This window comes from Tachypleus tridentatus, chromosome 3, assembly GCF_004210375.1.
Source record: "Tachypleus tridentatus isolate NWPU-2018 chromosome 3, ASM421037v1, whole genome shotgun sequence".
In the NCBI taxonomy this organism is placed as follows: domain Eukaryota; kingdom Metazoa; phylum Arthropoda; class Merostomata; order Xiphosura; family Limulidae; genus Tachypleus; species Tachypleus tridentatus.
The window spans coordinates 58813585-58829721 of NC_134827.1; the positions used below are offsets into that span (position 1 = coordinate 58813585).

At 36.5% G+C, this 16137-nt stretch overlaps 1 protein-coding gene across 1 annotated transcript; it reads right to left on the minus strand.

Annotated features, from left to right (window-relative positions):
* Positions 1 to 6579: 6579 nt before the first annotated feature.
* Positions 6580 to 14994, minus strand: LOC143245883 (ras-related and estrogen-regulated growth inhibitor-like protein). The gene is made up of 4 exons (XM_076492136.1): positions 14968 to 14994; positions 14379 to 14572; positions 10291 to 10414; positions 6580 to 6821 (listed from the first exon to the last, which is right to left on the minus strand). Exons 1-4 carry the CDS (start codon positions 14992 to 14994, stop codon positions 6648 to 6650), a joined length of 519 nt encoding a protein of 172 aa, XP_076348251.1. The 3' UTR covers positions 6580 to 6647.
* Between the last annotated feature and the right edge of the window lie 1143 nt (positions 14995 to 16137).

Below are 16137 nucleotides of genomic sequence, written 5' to 3' on the forward strand. Positions count from 1 at the left end.
TTCAGCCGTGGGGGCGTTATAAAGTGACGGTCAATCCCACTATTCGTTGGTAAAAGAGTAGCCCAAGAGTTGGCGGCGGTGGGTGGTGATAACTAGCTGCCTTTCCTCTAGACTTACACTACTAAATTAGGGACGGCACAGATAACTCTTGAGTAGCTTTGTGCGAAATTCACAAAAACAAAACCATCATTTATGGATGTACGTTTACTAAAATATATCTACTGGTTAAGAAATTGTCATGGACGAGTTTCGTGAGCCAAACTAGTTCATTTTCTCGTATCTAACTACATGTCTCAAATATAAAATCGTAATACTTGTTAAAATTAACGGGAAAATATCTAATCTTTCACTTAAAATAATAACGAATTTTATAGGGTTTAATGCAAAGGCCTTTAATAACTTAATATTTTTGGTGTGATTATAGCGTTATAATTGATTATTGTTCAGTGGACAAGTTTGTAATTTATTGTTTGTAGACGACTCGTAATGAAAACAGTTTTCTTCGATGTGAACTTGAGTCGCATACAATAATATTTACACGAACTCCAGTCGTATACATTTCAACTGTAATCCCTGTATCAACGATGCTCATGTACATTTTTGTATATAACGCAACAAAACAACGATAGAAACTCAGAGATGCCAACCATTACGATTTTTGGTGTATACATTACGACTATACGCTCGTACAGACAAATAATACGACTTGTTGCAACTCTCAAATTATTATATATTATATAGGCCTAAACAATAATGTGATAAATTGTTTCCCCATGGCTTGAAAGGGGTGAAAAGAAAATTTCTAGTGAGATACAAATAAATTTTGATAATAAATAAAAGACATAGTCCAAATGGCTACTTGAGATAATCATGTTTGTGCTTGAAATAATAATAAAAATATTTGTATCTCCGACGTCTACCAATAGTTTGAGTGCGGTGCTTTTCCATACTGGGTACGTGAGGGAATCCATAGTTGCATCATCAGTGCTTGTCAGCCAATCAGCGCTCGAAAAGATGGGTATTTCTCGTTTTTTAAGCGGCATAGAAACACCAGTGCGATCGTTCACAAGATGGAAAAAAAGAGGCCTCGTTCACCAGATTGTCTTGCTTCTGGCAAATATAAAAGGACTAAAACTGTGAATGAAAAATTTAGGAAAGAATATAGTGCAAAATACCCGATGGCGCATGGCGGGATAAACGATTGTTCCAGACATACAAAATTGGCATCTCACCAACAAAAGGCTGAGGCGAAGACAAAAACGATGCATATGACGACATTTATGAGTAAGAATTCAGAATATGAAACCATAAATGTAGAAGTAATGTTCACGCAATTCGTCATTGCTCATAATTTACCCCTAGCTGTAGCCGATCATGCAGGACATCTATTCAGAAAAATGTTCCCAGACTCTGATATAGCGAAAACATATGGCTGTGCTAGAATCAAAACTACAGCCATTGTTCAAATGTTGGGCTGTGAAGATGACAAAATTATTTCAAGCATACTTACTGACAGTGTTTACAGTTTAGCCACAAATGGATCCACAGACGTGGATGACTCAAAACTGTATCCAGTGGTTGTACGATATCTTGACCCTTTGCTTGGAAAAATTGTTTGTTTTCTTTTGACAATGGTGGAATGGAAAGAAGCTTCAACGGGAAAGAATATTTTCAAGCTTTTGGACCATGAACTGACAAAGAGGAAAATTTCATGGGAAAACTGTCTTAGTTTTTTTTTTCAGACAATGCTTCAGTTATGTCTGATATAGGTAAAGGTGTGATGGGACACATCTCAAGACGACAACCTAGCATTTACTTCATGGGCTGTGCCTGCCACCTCATGAATATTGCTGCCTAGAAAGCTTCCAGAGAACGGCCCTGCCCAGTCTCCGATATATTGATAGCTATCTACTATTTTCTGGACAAAAGTGCTCACAGAAAACAACATTTCAAAGAGCTTCAAAGATTTTATGACAAAATAACAAGAAACATTCTACAAGTTGTTAACACAAGATGGCTATAACAGGATATTGAGCACGTGGGAGCCATTGAGAAGTATTTTCACTGTGAAAAGGAAAAACTAGATTCAAAAGGATCTAAACGTACAGCTAAGTCAGGCAGCAAGACTTTAACAGTCAAGACACCCTCTTAGCCACACAGATACACAGTCAAGACACCCTCCCAGCCACACAGGACACAGTCAAGACACCCTCCCAGTCACACAGGGGCAGAGTCAAGACACCATCTCAGCCACACAGGGACACAAGACAACAGTCTCCAAAAGCAGACAAAGAAACATTTGATATAACTCAATATGTGTTTAAGCAGTCTGAACTTGAACTAAAGAAGAGACAATCAATGAAAAAAGAGAAAAAAACGAAAGCTAGAAAGGAAGTAACCAAGAAAAGTTATGCATAGAGCAAGTTAGAAAAGTTAACAGTTTTCTTGGACAACAAAATGAACTTTTTATTTTATCTTTTTTTTCAGTCTGCAATTCCTCTATTTGAGGAAACCAATTTGATATTGCAAAGAGAAGAACCTTGTATACACATTATGCATAGAACTCTGATTACACAAGTTAAAAATATACTTGTCAGATACATCAAGCCAGAATACCTTGAAGACAACATCACTGAACTTGACTACAACACTGAATCCTTACACAAATCTGATGAGGCAGTTTCTATTGGAAATGCGGCCAAGGAATACATTGTTAAATATGAAAAGGACCTGGACCTGATCAGCTTCTACACCAGTATCAAGAAACACTATATTGCAGCTGCAAATTACATGATGAAACCTTTCCTCTAAATGATGAACTTCTGATTCACGCAGAGGTTGCTGATCCAAAACTGAAAGTCAGCAAAGATTTTTCTTCTCTACGCTTCATCCCAGACAGGTGTCCTGTCCTTGTCAATACACATGAGCACGACACTACTGACAAGTTGGAAGGGCAATATTTGAACTATCAAATTGATACTTTCTTAGAAACTGTTCTTCAGTTGAATGTTGACAAGTTTTGGGTTCAGCTGTCTACAGTTAAGGATGGAAATGGCAACCAGAAGTATGACATTCTGTCTAGGGTTATGCTTGGAATTCTTACAATCTCCCATTCTAATGATATTTAGTTTAGTGACTAAAAACAAAACAAGTTCAGACCAAACTTGAGCACCTCAGTTTTGACCAGTATTATAACACACAAGATGTGTATGCAATCAAATGGACAATGTCTTTGGATGGTTGGGAGTTATAACAACATTCTCATGAAAGAAAAGGCTGCAACAGCTGCAAAACTATTACAATAAGTGTCATAAACATGTAAACTAGTCCTAAAAAACACAAAGGTTTTTTCTGCTTACTGTTTGTGCATGCTTAATGTTGTTTTACCAGTATGTTTGTTACTCTGAACTAACTAAAAGACATAATTTCAAAAGAAGTTTTTAAAATTTATTTATTAAATACACAAAACACATTCATAAATGAGCAATCTATAGCAGTAATAAATAATAATAGGAATAATAATAATATAATAATAAATAGCTTAGAGACATTGGTCAGGTCCAGTAGCCGCAAATGATAAAGGGCTCTGTCTACAATCATTACGCTCAGTCATTTGAAATAGTTGGCATCTCTGGAAACTTATAACAGGCACCAAGGTGCACATGTCTGATGACACACATTTTTGTGTTAATGCAAAGCTATACAAAGCTATCCGCACTATGTCTACCACAGGGCATTTAACCCTGTATTTTAGTGATGCAAACCCGAACACTCACTGCTGAACTACTGGGAAGAGGCTATGTTTCAGAAACAAGATGCTTGGACTTCTGCTTCAATGCTACAGTAGACCAAAAGAGGAACATCGTAGCATGCATGAAATATTAAGACAACCATGAAGAAAGGAGTTACCACTAATAAATATATGAAGGTAATTCTTGAACACATTGTATTTTCATGCAACACTAAAAAACGAGCATAGGACAATATATTTAAGCAAAATAAAAAGATGGGTTTGCCTTGTGGTATAACTCTGTATTTCTGAGCCAGCCAGGTGTGAATCCATGCATTATCACAAAGTATTTCACCAACTTTAACCTTTAATTGTGTTATAAGGGTAGCAGTTAATTAGGGACTGCGGCTTCCAGTCAAAGTAGCTTTGCCTCAAATATGAACACGTTAATAAATCATATATTTTAAAAATAGGCCATTATACCATGACTGTGAATGGATATGAAACACTTTTTTTTTATTGAAGATCGTATTAAATACAGTTAAATTTAAAAAAAAAAATCAATCTTATCCTCAGAATGTATTTTGAAAAACTAGACATTACTTCAATATTTATCAGAAAAATATTTTTTTTTAAATCTGCTGTCTTTGTCCGAGAATTTTTCCTTGAGCCATTCTACGATACTTCTATCAAATATTTTTCGTAATTGTTTTTTTTTCTGACAAGCCATAAAAGATGTTGAAAAATAGCTTGAAAATTTCAGTTTTAATAATTAATTAAAAAAACAAATAATTATTTGTCCTTACGTGTTATACGTCTTGTCAGCATTGACAGTAATATATCAAAGGTGATCATTGAAAGGTTTGAAGAATAGAAGACATTACTATGAAGCACAATTTCACCTATTTTAAAACAGAATATTAGGACCAGTGCAAGAGCGAGGTAAAATATATTTATTCATACATATGTTTATAATGTACTTTATAATCGATTAGTTTGTTATGAATTTCGCGCAAAGCTACTCGAGGGCTATCTGCGCTAGCCGTCTTTAATTTAGCAATCTAAAACTGGAGGGAAGGCAGCTAGTCATCACCAACCGCCGCCAACTCTTGGGCTACTCTTTTACAAACGAATATTGGGATTGACCATCACATTGTAACGCCCTCATGACTGAAAAGGCGAGCATGTTTGAGGTGACGGGAATTCGAACCCGCGACCCTCAGATTACGAGTCGAACATTCTTGACCCACCTGGCCATGCCGGGTTTATCGATTAGTAATTGGTTGGTTGTTTAAAACAAAGCTACATTGAATTATCTGCTGTGTTTACCAGCGAGATAATTAGTAATTAAGATTCTGTAAGAATAGTTCGTATGTTAGGCCCGGCATTGCCGAGCGTGTTGAGGCATGCGACTCGTAATCTGAGGGTCGTGGGTTCGCATCCCGGTCGCGCCAAACATGCTCTCCCTTTCAGCCGTGAGGGCGTTATAATGTGACGGTCAATCCCACTATTCGTTGGTAAAAGAGTAGCCCAAGAGTTGGCGGTGGGTGGTGATGACTAGCTGCCTTTCCTCTAGTCTTACACTGCTAAATTAGGGACGGCTAGCACAGATAGCCCTCGAGTGGCTTTGTGCGAAATTCCAAAACAAAAAAAAACAAACAAGTTCGTATGTTTGTTATAAGCATAGAGTTTTGTCCACTATAGGTATCGAAACGTGATTTTTTGGCTGTAACCTCTCAGACTTACCGTTGAACAACCAAGGAGGGTGCTATTAGAAGACAGCTTAAAAATAACTTAATTGTTATAATGATGGCAGGTTAATGCTTTTATGTAACGAATGATAGAGGTGTATTCGAATAACTGATGCCCATATAATATGAAGAGTACTACCGTTTGTACGTGAAGCTAGAGAAATAAATATTTAATACAATAAAATATTTAGATTCCCGCAGTAATTTGGTATTTTGATTATTGTGTGCTAGCGTGATATCCTTTTGAAAGATACATGCAAACAAATTCTACATCTCTTCATTAAAAGGTCTAAAATCCTTAAATAGTTAAGATAAACTTATTAATGAGAGAGACTATTATTTTAAAGATTAGGTTTACGACACTCAGAAAAGATCATCTCAACGTCATTGTTTTTGAGCCCTAATCTATTTAACTATAAGGTTTGTTTTGAATTTCGCGCAAAGCTAAACAAGGCTATCTGCGCTAGCCGTCCCTAATTTAGCAGTGTAAGACTAGAGGAAAGCAGCTCATCATCATCACCCACCGCCAACTCTTGGGCTACTCTTTTACCAACGAATAGTGGAATTGACCGTCACATAATAATGCCCACACGGCTGAAAGGGTGAACATGTTTGGCGCGACCGGGATGCGAACCCACGACCCTCAGATTACGAGTCGCATGCCTTAACACGCTTGGCCATGCCGGGCCTAACATACGAACTATTCTTACAGAATCTTAATTACTAATTATCTCGCTGATAAACACAGCAGATAATTCAATGTAGCTTTGTTTTAAACAACCAACCAATTACTAATCGATAAACCCGTCATGGCCAGGTGGGTCAAGAATGTTCGACTCTTCGTCAAACCCACGACCCTCAGATTACGAGTCGAGTGCTCTACCTGGCCATGCCGGGCCTATCTGGTTGTTATTAAGAACACAATACAATAGGCTATCTGAACTCTACCCAGCTCTGGTATCGAAACCCGATTTTCAGCGTTATAAGCCCCATATTAATGGTATCACTAACATGTCTGAAACGTATTACTTTTAAGTATTTTCTTAAATAAATATTAATTTTGAATAAATGCAAGACGTAGAAGAAGTTGCGATTAAATTAAATGTTTTATTTTTTCCCATACAATACTTCAGGTAATATGTTTTCCTTGTGTTCAGCTGTGTTAACTACATTGTAAAAGTTCGATCTTGCCGGACTTCGTGTTCAGGATTGGGTCGATTTTTCCGCCACCAGTTACTTAGTGTTGAATTCCCTGCGCTATTTCTTCGAGGATTCTGTATTTTGGGAGTAAGTACAGAAAATGCCGATAGGCGTCGTCTCCGTTCTTTACTGATGAGGACCTTCAAGAAACAAGAGAAAGATAAAATGCGTAAGAATGAGGCTTACATTCGTATCTCAGAACGACTGACATGTGTATTAACACTTTTATTGATAAGGAGAGAACAACCTGAAGATGACGTAGGAAGGTCGAAACGTTGTTCTCTCCTTATCAATAAAAGTATTAATACACATACCAGCCGTTTTAAGATACATTTTTATTTCAAGTGGGTTTCTCGTCATCAAGAGGCTTAAGTTTATGGAAAATGTAATCCCCCTTTCTAACAACTTGGCACTACATTATGCGGATATACACCTCACCACATATAAATGTTTATTTAGAGAACGATAATTACAGTAGACTTTACGCGTGGTGGCTGGGAGTTATATTAATTAATTTAGATAACTGGATGGTATGTTTGTTTTTGAATTTCGCGCAAAGCTACTCGAGAGCTATATGCGCTAGCCATCCCTAATTTAGCAAACCTTAGGGTGCATTTTATATCTTACATTATAGCTTGTACCTAAGATCCTTTCAATTAGTGTAGTGTTTTCAATTTTTATTTTATTCGGCTTGTTTTCGGTTATAACGAACTAATAAATATAAATCGATATATTTTAAAGAATCTACGATGTGTTATTATGGTTTATTTAAGATAAAACGTTTCAGTTTCTAAAATGTTCGTGATTTGAAATAGAAACATTTCGATACTAAACGTTAAATGTATCCATGATATAAAATTGTCGGGGACATTGGCAAAAACTTACCTTTCTTTCAGTGATATTATATCAGGTACAGCTAGAAATATTAAACGAACTGGATGTCTACAGTTATCTGAGAGTCACAAATGAAAGTCATCTTTAAATAACTTTCAGAAAATCAACAGTCCAAAACATTAATCATAATAATTTAGAATTTATTTTACTATCTATCGATACATTTATTTATAGTGTGAATTTTGCTAAGCCTAACTCTAAATTAATTGTAAATAATTTCGCCAAATACATTAAATAAATACAGTTTAACTAAACAGTTTTTTTAATTTTGGTGTTAGTAAACAAACCGCAAAAAACATCAACAACAAAACAGATTTTTTTTCTAAATTTCTCTTTTTATATAATTTTAAGACAACAACAAAATAAAAAGATTCATGTTAAAATTGACAAACAAACAGGCTTTGTTAAACCTAATTTTAAAAAAGATTCGAGAACTTTGGTGGAAAATGGTTTAAAGTTTGTTAGGGATTTTGCGCAAAGCTACACGAAGGCTATCTGCGCTAGCCATCCCTAATTTGGTACTGTAAGACTAGGTTTAAGGCAGTTAGTCATCACCACTCATTGTCAACTCTTAGGCTACTCTTTTACCAACGAATAGTGAATTGACCATCACATTATAACGCCACCACGTTTAAAAGGGCGAACATGTTTGGTGTAACAGAAATTCGACGTCGCGACCCTCAGATTGCGAGTCGAGTGCCATTGGAGAAAAAATGAGTAGCTGTAAAACGTGTTAAAGTGGGGAAACAAAATACAAGAGACAGTGAGGTAAAAATACAACATAACTCATCGAGCCCTTCAGTGGCACATCGGTGTGTCTGCGGATTCACACCGCTTGAAACCGGTTTTCGTCCCCATGGTGGACAGACAATAGATAGTCCATTGTGTTGCTTTGCGCTTGATTCCAACACGGCCCGGCATGGCCAAGCGTGTTAAGGCATGCGACTCGTAATCTGAGGGTCGCAGGTTCGCATCCCCATCGCGCCAAACACGCTCGTCCTTTCAGCCGTGGGGCGTTATAATGTGACGGTCAATCTCACTATTCGTTGGTAAAAGAGTAGCCCAAAAGTTGGCGGTGCGTGGTGATGACTAGCTGCCTTCCCTATAGTCTTACACTGCTAAATTAGGGACGGCTAGCACAGATAGCCTTCGAGTAGCTTTGTGCGAAATTAAAAAAAAAGATTCCAACACAAACAAACCTTCATCGAACAATACGAAGCCGTGAAAAAAATGCAAAATTTGTATCTCAGAAGGGCTGGTATGGATATTATCAGTTTTATTGATAAGCAGATATTATTGTTAAGTAGAGACACGAAAAAAATATACCAAATTAAATGTGAGCTCTGTAGCCGAAATAATGTGATAAAATAAAATAAAACTGGAAAGTGACTAAAGTAAAAAAACACTAGAAAAAATACTATGCTGGGTCAGCGATAACGATAAAGAAAACAAAATAATCTCATAAAAATAAGTCATCCTGCACAGATTTGGCAATCAATACAAACACCCACATAAAGGAATCTTTACTACAGAAAATATAACCTGATCTAAAAGCTTAAACAATCACAATCAGGAAACGAAGAATTTGGACAATGTTGTCTCTCGCACGTGGCAGGTAGTATTATATACCTTGAATACCCTTGACAACTTTCTCATGCAGTGAAGAAGTAACCCTAACTGACACCTGTTTACTCTGTACTCTTCTTGGACTACGTTTCACAAACGTTAGGGTATAAGAACCCCTAAAAAATTGAAAATTCCCTTTGCTAGAAGAGTTTATTATTGACAAATAATAGTATAGTTAACTGTCAACCATGAACAACTAAACAAAGGTAGCTTGTTTGTTTTTTTAATTTCGTACAAAGCTACTCGAGGGTTATCTGTGCTAGCCGTCCCAAATTTAGCATTGTAAGACTAGAGGGAAGGAAGCTAATCATCACCATCCACCGTCAACTCTTGGGCTACTCTTTTACCAACGAATAGTGGGATTGACCTTCACATTATAACGCCCCCACGGCTGAAAGGGCGAGCATGTTTGGCGCGACGGGGATGCGAACCCGCAACCCTCAGATTACGAGTCGCACGCCTTAACACGCTTGGCCATGCCGGGCCAAACGAAGGTAGCAACAACACATTTTAGAAACGTGTGTACGTTGTTGTTATTTTGAATTAAGCACAAAGCTACACAATGAGCTATCTGTGCTCTGCTCACCACAGGTATCGAAACCCGGTTTATAGCATTGTAAGTCCGCAGATATACCGCTGAGCCATTGGGGTGTGTGTGTGTGTGCGGCAACAAATATTTAATTCTTGAATGTTTTGGAATGTTTATATACCATCTTCAGCAAGCTGTATTTAACAGTATGTATTATTGGGTACACAAAGCAAATATACAGAAATATTAAGATACAAAATAAATGGAAGTAAATTAAAAGCAACCAAATAAACAAAGGATAGGCTAATATACAAGGATAATTTACCCTTAAGTTATGTGTTTGAATTATTTCTCTCTAACGTGTTTGAACTTTTTAAACACCTTTACCTAATAATCTACACTCATAGTTCCCTACTGACCATAAGTGTGTAAGTTATTGGTCAAAACACAGTCATAGTTACATATTAAGCATAAGTGTGCAAGTTATTGGTCAAAACACAGTCATAGCTATCTATTAACTTAAGTGTGTAAAGAATTGGTAGAAACACACACATACTTACCTGACATAACAACTCCTCGAATGCTAATTCGACATTTTCAGCTTCTCTAGCTGCAGAACATTCGTGGAATGAACATCTTGGGTAAAGAAGAGCAATACGCTGTCCTTCCTTAGCACACACTGCCCTGAAATCAAAACCAAATTCATTTTACCATAGTTACAAAGATAACACCTTTACTATATATATATTGTTTGTTTTTAATATGGCTGATACTATACATCCAGTATGTAACTATATATTGCTTACCGGTGGCCGATTTGACCAGGAGTTAATAATTTTGTGGGACTTACATATCACGTAATTTTACACATAATTAACTTATCAATTATGTTCATAACTCCATTATGTTCATGGGCCCTGGAGTTGAGCCTCTTCTAGCTCCCACTTAAATACGTCACTGGATTTTAAGTGTGTTTTGTTATTGATGACGTTTTCCGGAAGGTTTGTATATAACTTTGAGGTCATACAAAATCTATTTGATGCTTCTATAGAGAGAAGAAAATATGTTAACTAGTTTCGTCCTTTTCTGAATTCCACCTTAAAACTACACACAGTGCACTGTATTCAAGTAAAGTTCTAAATAAAAGAGTTGAAAGACAGTTCTTAATGTTTGCGTACACTGACATTTATAATGTTTCTTTGTTTTTGAATTTCGCGCAAAGCTACACGAGGGCTATCTGCGCTAGTCGTCCCTAATTTAGCTGTGTAAGACTAGAGGGAACGCAGCTAGTCATCACCATCCACCGCCAACTCTTGGGCTACTTTTCTACCAATGAATAGTGGGATTGACAGTCACTTTGTAATGCCCTTACGTCTGAAAAGGCAAAATTTATAATGGCAAAGTAGACTGGTAATATATTGTGATAATACAATGATAATTAGGCAAACAACGAATTATAGGCATAAGGTAAAGTTTTATTAATGGAGGATTATTTGTTTGTTTTGAATTTCGCACAAAGCTACTCAAGGACTATCTGAGCTCGCCGTCCCTAATTTAACAGTGTAAGACTAGAGGGAAGGAAGTTAGTCATAACCGCCAACTCTTGGGCTTCTCTTTACCAACGAATAGTGGGATTGACTGTACTTTATAACGGCCCCATGGCTGAAAGGGCGACCATGTTTGGCGCGACGGGGATGCGAACCCGTGATCCTCGGATTACAAGTCGAACGCCTTAACCCACCTGGCCATGCCGGGCCTTTGATGGAGGAACATACTACGTGTTCCAACAGATCCTTGGTGTGTCTACCTGAAGAATACTGTTCAACGTTCTGGCGAAACATGTGGTATGTTAGTATAATAAGACTAGTAGCATTGCAACAAAGAGAATATAGTTATTTTTTTTATCACAGCTTGATGAACTATGCCGTAGACATACCACTGTGCCATTAGGGAAACTATGCCTGTCAGTTACATCACGTTGTTGATCGCGTGGGTGCTGTCATTTTGCAAAAACGGATCTAAATTCATTGGGTAACTAATGGCGCGCATTGTTATGAGCTCTGCTTGAAAATTTCACGTTAAAACAATATGTTCGAGTAAGCTAATCTGTAGTTATATAACTTCTGAGATCCCGAAAATGACTAAGTTAAATGGAGACATAAATAGTCGCATATTTTATAAGGACTGTCATACAGTTGACTGGAAAGACATGATTACACGTGTACAAGGAATAAAAAAAATGTGGCAGGTATTTAGTGTTTTATTTTGCTTTTAAATATCACACTATCCTAAACTGGTGTGTCCAGTGGCAATATTATCCTTCTTCGACCTTCACGGGAACATGTTAAATTTTTAATAAGGTCGAAGGTTAATAGTAAGTTTAGTGACTGTTGGTATATGACGAAAGAGAAATTTGGCGGATTTCTGGTAGATGCAGAGACAGAGAAAAGGCCAAGGTCGATGGCTTCGCTGATGAGAACGACGACAACGAGAAGAAGAAAATAGACAGTTATCCAGCAGAGTATGCCACAATGGACGCCTCTTCAGCATCTCCATCTTGTTGCTGGGATATATAAATCTAAGAGTGGCAGGAAATTACAAAGAAGTCACGAGTTTTCAGAAATCTGTGGCTATAAATCGATAAGTGACATTAAAATCAAAGTCGTTGAAATAATACATATACACATATATATACATATATAAAATTACGATAGAAAACAATATCGAGATGATGGAAAATTTAGATCATACACCCTAAATTCTCGATTTATTAGATAATCTATATCAATAAAATGTTACATAATAAAGGGTTATTAACAGGTTAACTTATGCTATGCATAAGTCGTTAGGGGGGTTTCCTAGATATTTATGCATTAGATTTTTTTTGTGGCTGGGGTCTGGCGTAAACGTGTCGTTAATGTTCTCTTACTGAAAATCAAAAAGATCGTGGTTCGCATTCAAATGGTACAAAAACAAGTTCTTGACTTTGGAGGAATGGGTACGATATAAAAGCAATGGTCAAATCCCACGTGTAGTCCCATTATTAGCCATGGATGCTGTTGGCTTACTGCCTTATCTCTAATCTATCTGCCTAGGTAGCCTTTTCACACAAGTCCATGCAGATGAAGTAGCCATAGTTTGTCTGGACGTTTAAATTTCAAAATGTAAAACCTTCATAAACGGAAGTTTAAAATGAAGGCAAGGCGTGGCTTAGTGATAAGCGTGTCGGATTGTGGATCAAAGTGGATCAGACTTAATGTCGCTAAACATCCTTCAAACTGTGAGATATGGATGCACGACGAAATGGCTTGTTTGTTTTTTTAATTTCGCACAAAGCTACTCGAGGGCTATCTGCGCTATCCGTCCCTAATTTAGCAGTGTAAGACTAGAGAGCAGGCAGCTAGTCATCACCACCCACCACCAACTCTTGGGTTACTCTTTTACCAATGAATAGTGGGATTGACCGTAACATTATAACACCACCACGGCTGAGAGGGCGAGCATGTTTGGCGCGACGGGGGTGCGAACCTGCGACCCTCAGATTGCGAGTCGCACGCCTTAACACGCTTGGCTATGCCGGACCACGAAAGTGGCAGTGATTTCTTTTTGTTTCAAAGGGTACAACAAGTTTTTCTGTGGCGGTGGGTGCTTCTCGATGACTGCTTTCCCTTCTGGTCAGTAGTTCAAATTTACAACTGTTCTATCTAAATTCTAGGAGTCTCTGATTTAACCACTTAGTCCACAAAAATATAGGTTGAAAATTTAAAACTAGACTCACATTAAAATTATATATACATGAATGAGTGTATTCTTCAAAGATGAACAATACATTTTTATGGATGGATACACAAACGTAAGGTTTTGTTTATCTTCTATTTGTAGAACATGATGGAAGAAGTATGTCTCAATTGTTTAATATCCTGGTTACAACCAGCAATAAAACTCTTACCTAAAAATCTGTGATAATTAAGTGGGATGTGCTGTGCTGGAATGAAACTGTAAGAGTGAAGGGTCAAGAGAATACAGGTACTAATAATATCAGTGGTCAAGAGAATACCGGTACTAATAATATCAGTGGTCAAGAGAATACCGGTACTAATAACGCCACAAGGTCAAGAATAGCCACAAAAAAGAAGGGAAACTAGTCTCTTACTTCGGACATACGAAACTTCATGAAAAATCTCTGAAGGGAAATCTAGAAGTTTAACAAACTTACAACACTAAAATAGGGCCTCGATTCCCTGCTGTGGACATATTATACAACATGTCTTTGTTCTTAAAAGAACGAACAAGCAGAAAAAGAAAAACAAATTAGAAGTAAAAAAGTAATTTATGAAAAAGGGAGTAAGGTTTGTTTGTTCCCTTCAGAGTAAAGTCACATTAGGGAATCGAACTTGCTGCTGTCCGACCAGGGAAGGGGGGACAGGTGTTAAGACATTACTACAAATCTTCAGTCGTATTTCACGTGCAATATTAAAACTTTACAAATAATCTACACACACACACACACACATACACATTTCTTTCTATAATGGGACATCAGAGTATTCATTTCATGCATACCAACCGGTAAATTAGCGTTTATGTTATTAACGATTACTGCTGAATATTTAAACGGTGTCGAAAATTAATGCAGTTCGCTACAGACCTGTAATGGGAAAGATCCTCTTTGTTACCAATAAGGGCCACTGGTGTTTGTCCTCCTTGGCCAAGATCTTCGTTCAATAGTTTTATCACTTCTCGTGCTTTCAGAAAGCTTCTTTTGTCTGTGATAGAGTACACCACAACAAAACCATCTGCACCCTCTAAGAGGCCCTTGGATTTTAGCGACGTAAAAGATTCCTAATAAAGAAATATAATTAAAAAATAACTTACTGAGCTAAACATACAACAACTGGAATAAATATACTTAAAAGTGATAATAACATGTATCAATTAATAATCCCATTTGCAGCTATTTATACAGTTGACCAGTATCGTAAAAATTAATTTAAAAACCGCAACTCTGGATACTGTAAGGAACTGGGAATATAAAATACAGGAAACTAATTAAAACGAATGATAAATAAAAAAACGATAAACGTGAAAAATGTAGACGGAAACAAATAGGTGTTTTGGGAGTATAACTCAGATAAGAAACGATTTCCCGTCTTCATATATTTTTTCGAATATTTATATTTGGTATGCGGAATAAGTAATTAGATAGTGGCATAAGTTGGCAAACCTATATAACAAACACAAGAAGATTTCCAGTCATACGTCATTAGAATTGCTTCTGTCACGCTTAAATACGACTCAATGCTTAGTGAACTACATTACACACCACTGAACTGGGTTTATCGCACTTGGTAGAAACAGACTTTCTAGATATACACGTGGCTTGCTGTCTTGGACTCAACTATATGATGAATTCTAAAAATGAACCAAAGGCCTCCTGGGCAATAACTCATGGCAGACAAAACGACAGACCTGAAATTCTATTTTTATATACGTTTCGAAATTCTAGCTTAAAATAACATAAAATTAAAGAAACTAAATTCTGGAACTAATCACGATTTTAATTAACTAAAATTATTTTATTGTACAATTTTGTATAAAAGTGTTCCCTTTAATGTTTTTATCTATTTGTTGCTCAACGTCTTAACAACTTCAGTTTATTAAGTTTTGTAGTTTGATCTTTTCTTAGAGCATATGAACAGATAGAAAAATATTTCGATAACTTCTGCTCAACTTAATTAAGTAGTTTAATGTATTCTTTAGATTAAGCTTCATAACAAAGTGTTTACTTGGATCATAAAGACAAATAAAAAGATGTTAACTTTTGCTCAATTTAATTAAGTAGTTTAATGTATTCTTTAGATTAAGCTTCATAACAAAGTGTTTACTTGGATCATAAAGACAAATAAAAAGATGTTAACTTTTGCTCAATTTAATTAAGTAGTTTAATGTATTCTTTAGATTAAGCTTCATAACAAAGTGTTTACTTAGATCATAAGGACAAATAAAAAAGATGTTGTAAACTTCTGCTTAACTTAGTTTTGTAGTTTAATATATATTTTTAGATTAAGCTGATTTAGACCATAAGAACAGGCAAAAAATATCTATATATAGATGGAAGGAAAAGCTCATTTCTGGTTTTCATACATCAAAGGCTGACGTTAAGTGGTTCTTAGCAAAATTAAATTTGAACTACAGGAGAAAAGACAAGAGATAAAATAAAAAACACACCAGCCGACCTGATCTCACTAGTAAAACGTTACCTAGGTAACGTTTTTTCCCACTTGATGTCTCACGTTATCATGACAACGCTTTGCTTTTTTTATTATCAAGCCATTCTTTTGCGTAGTGTGAAGTGCATAGTTAGTTTTGTTTTGAATTTCGTGCAAAGCTACACGAGGGCTATCTGG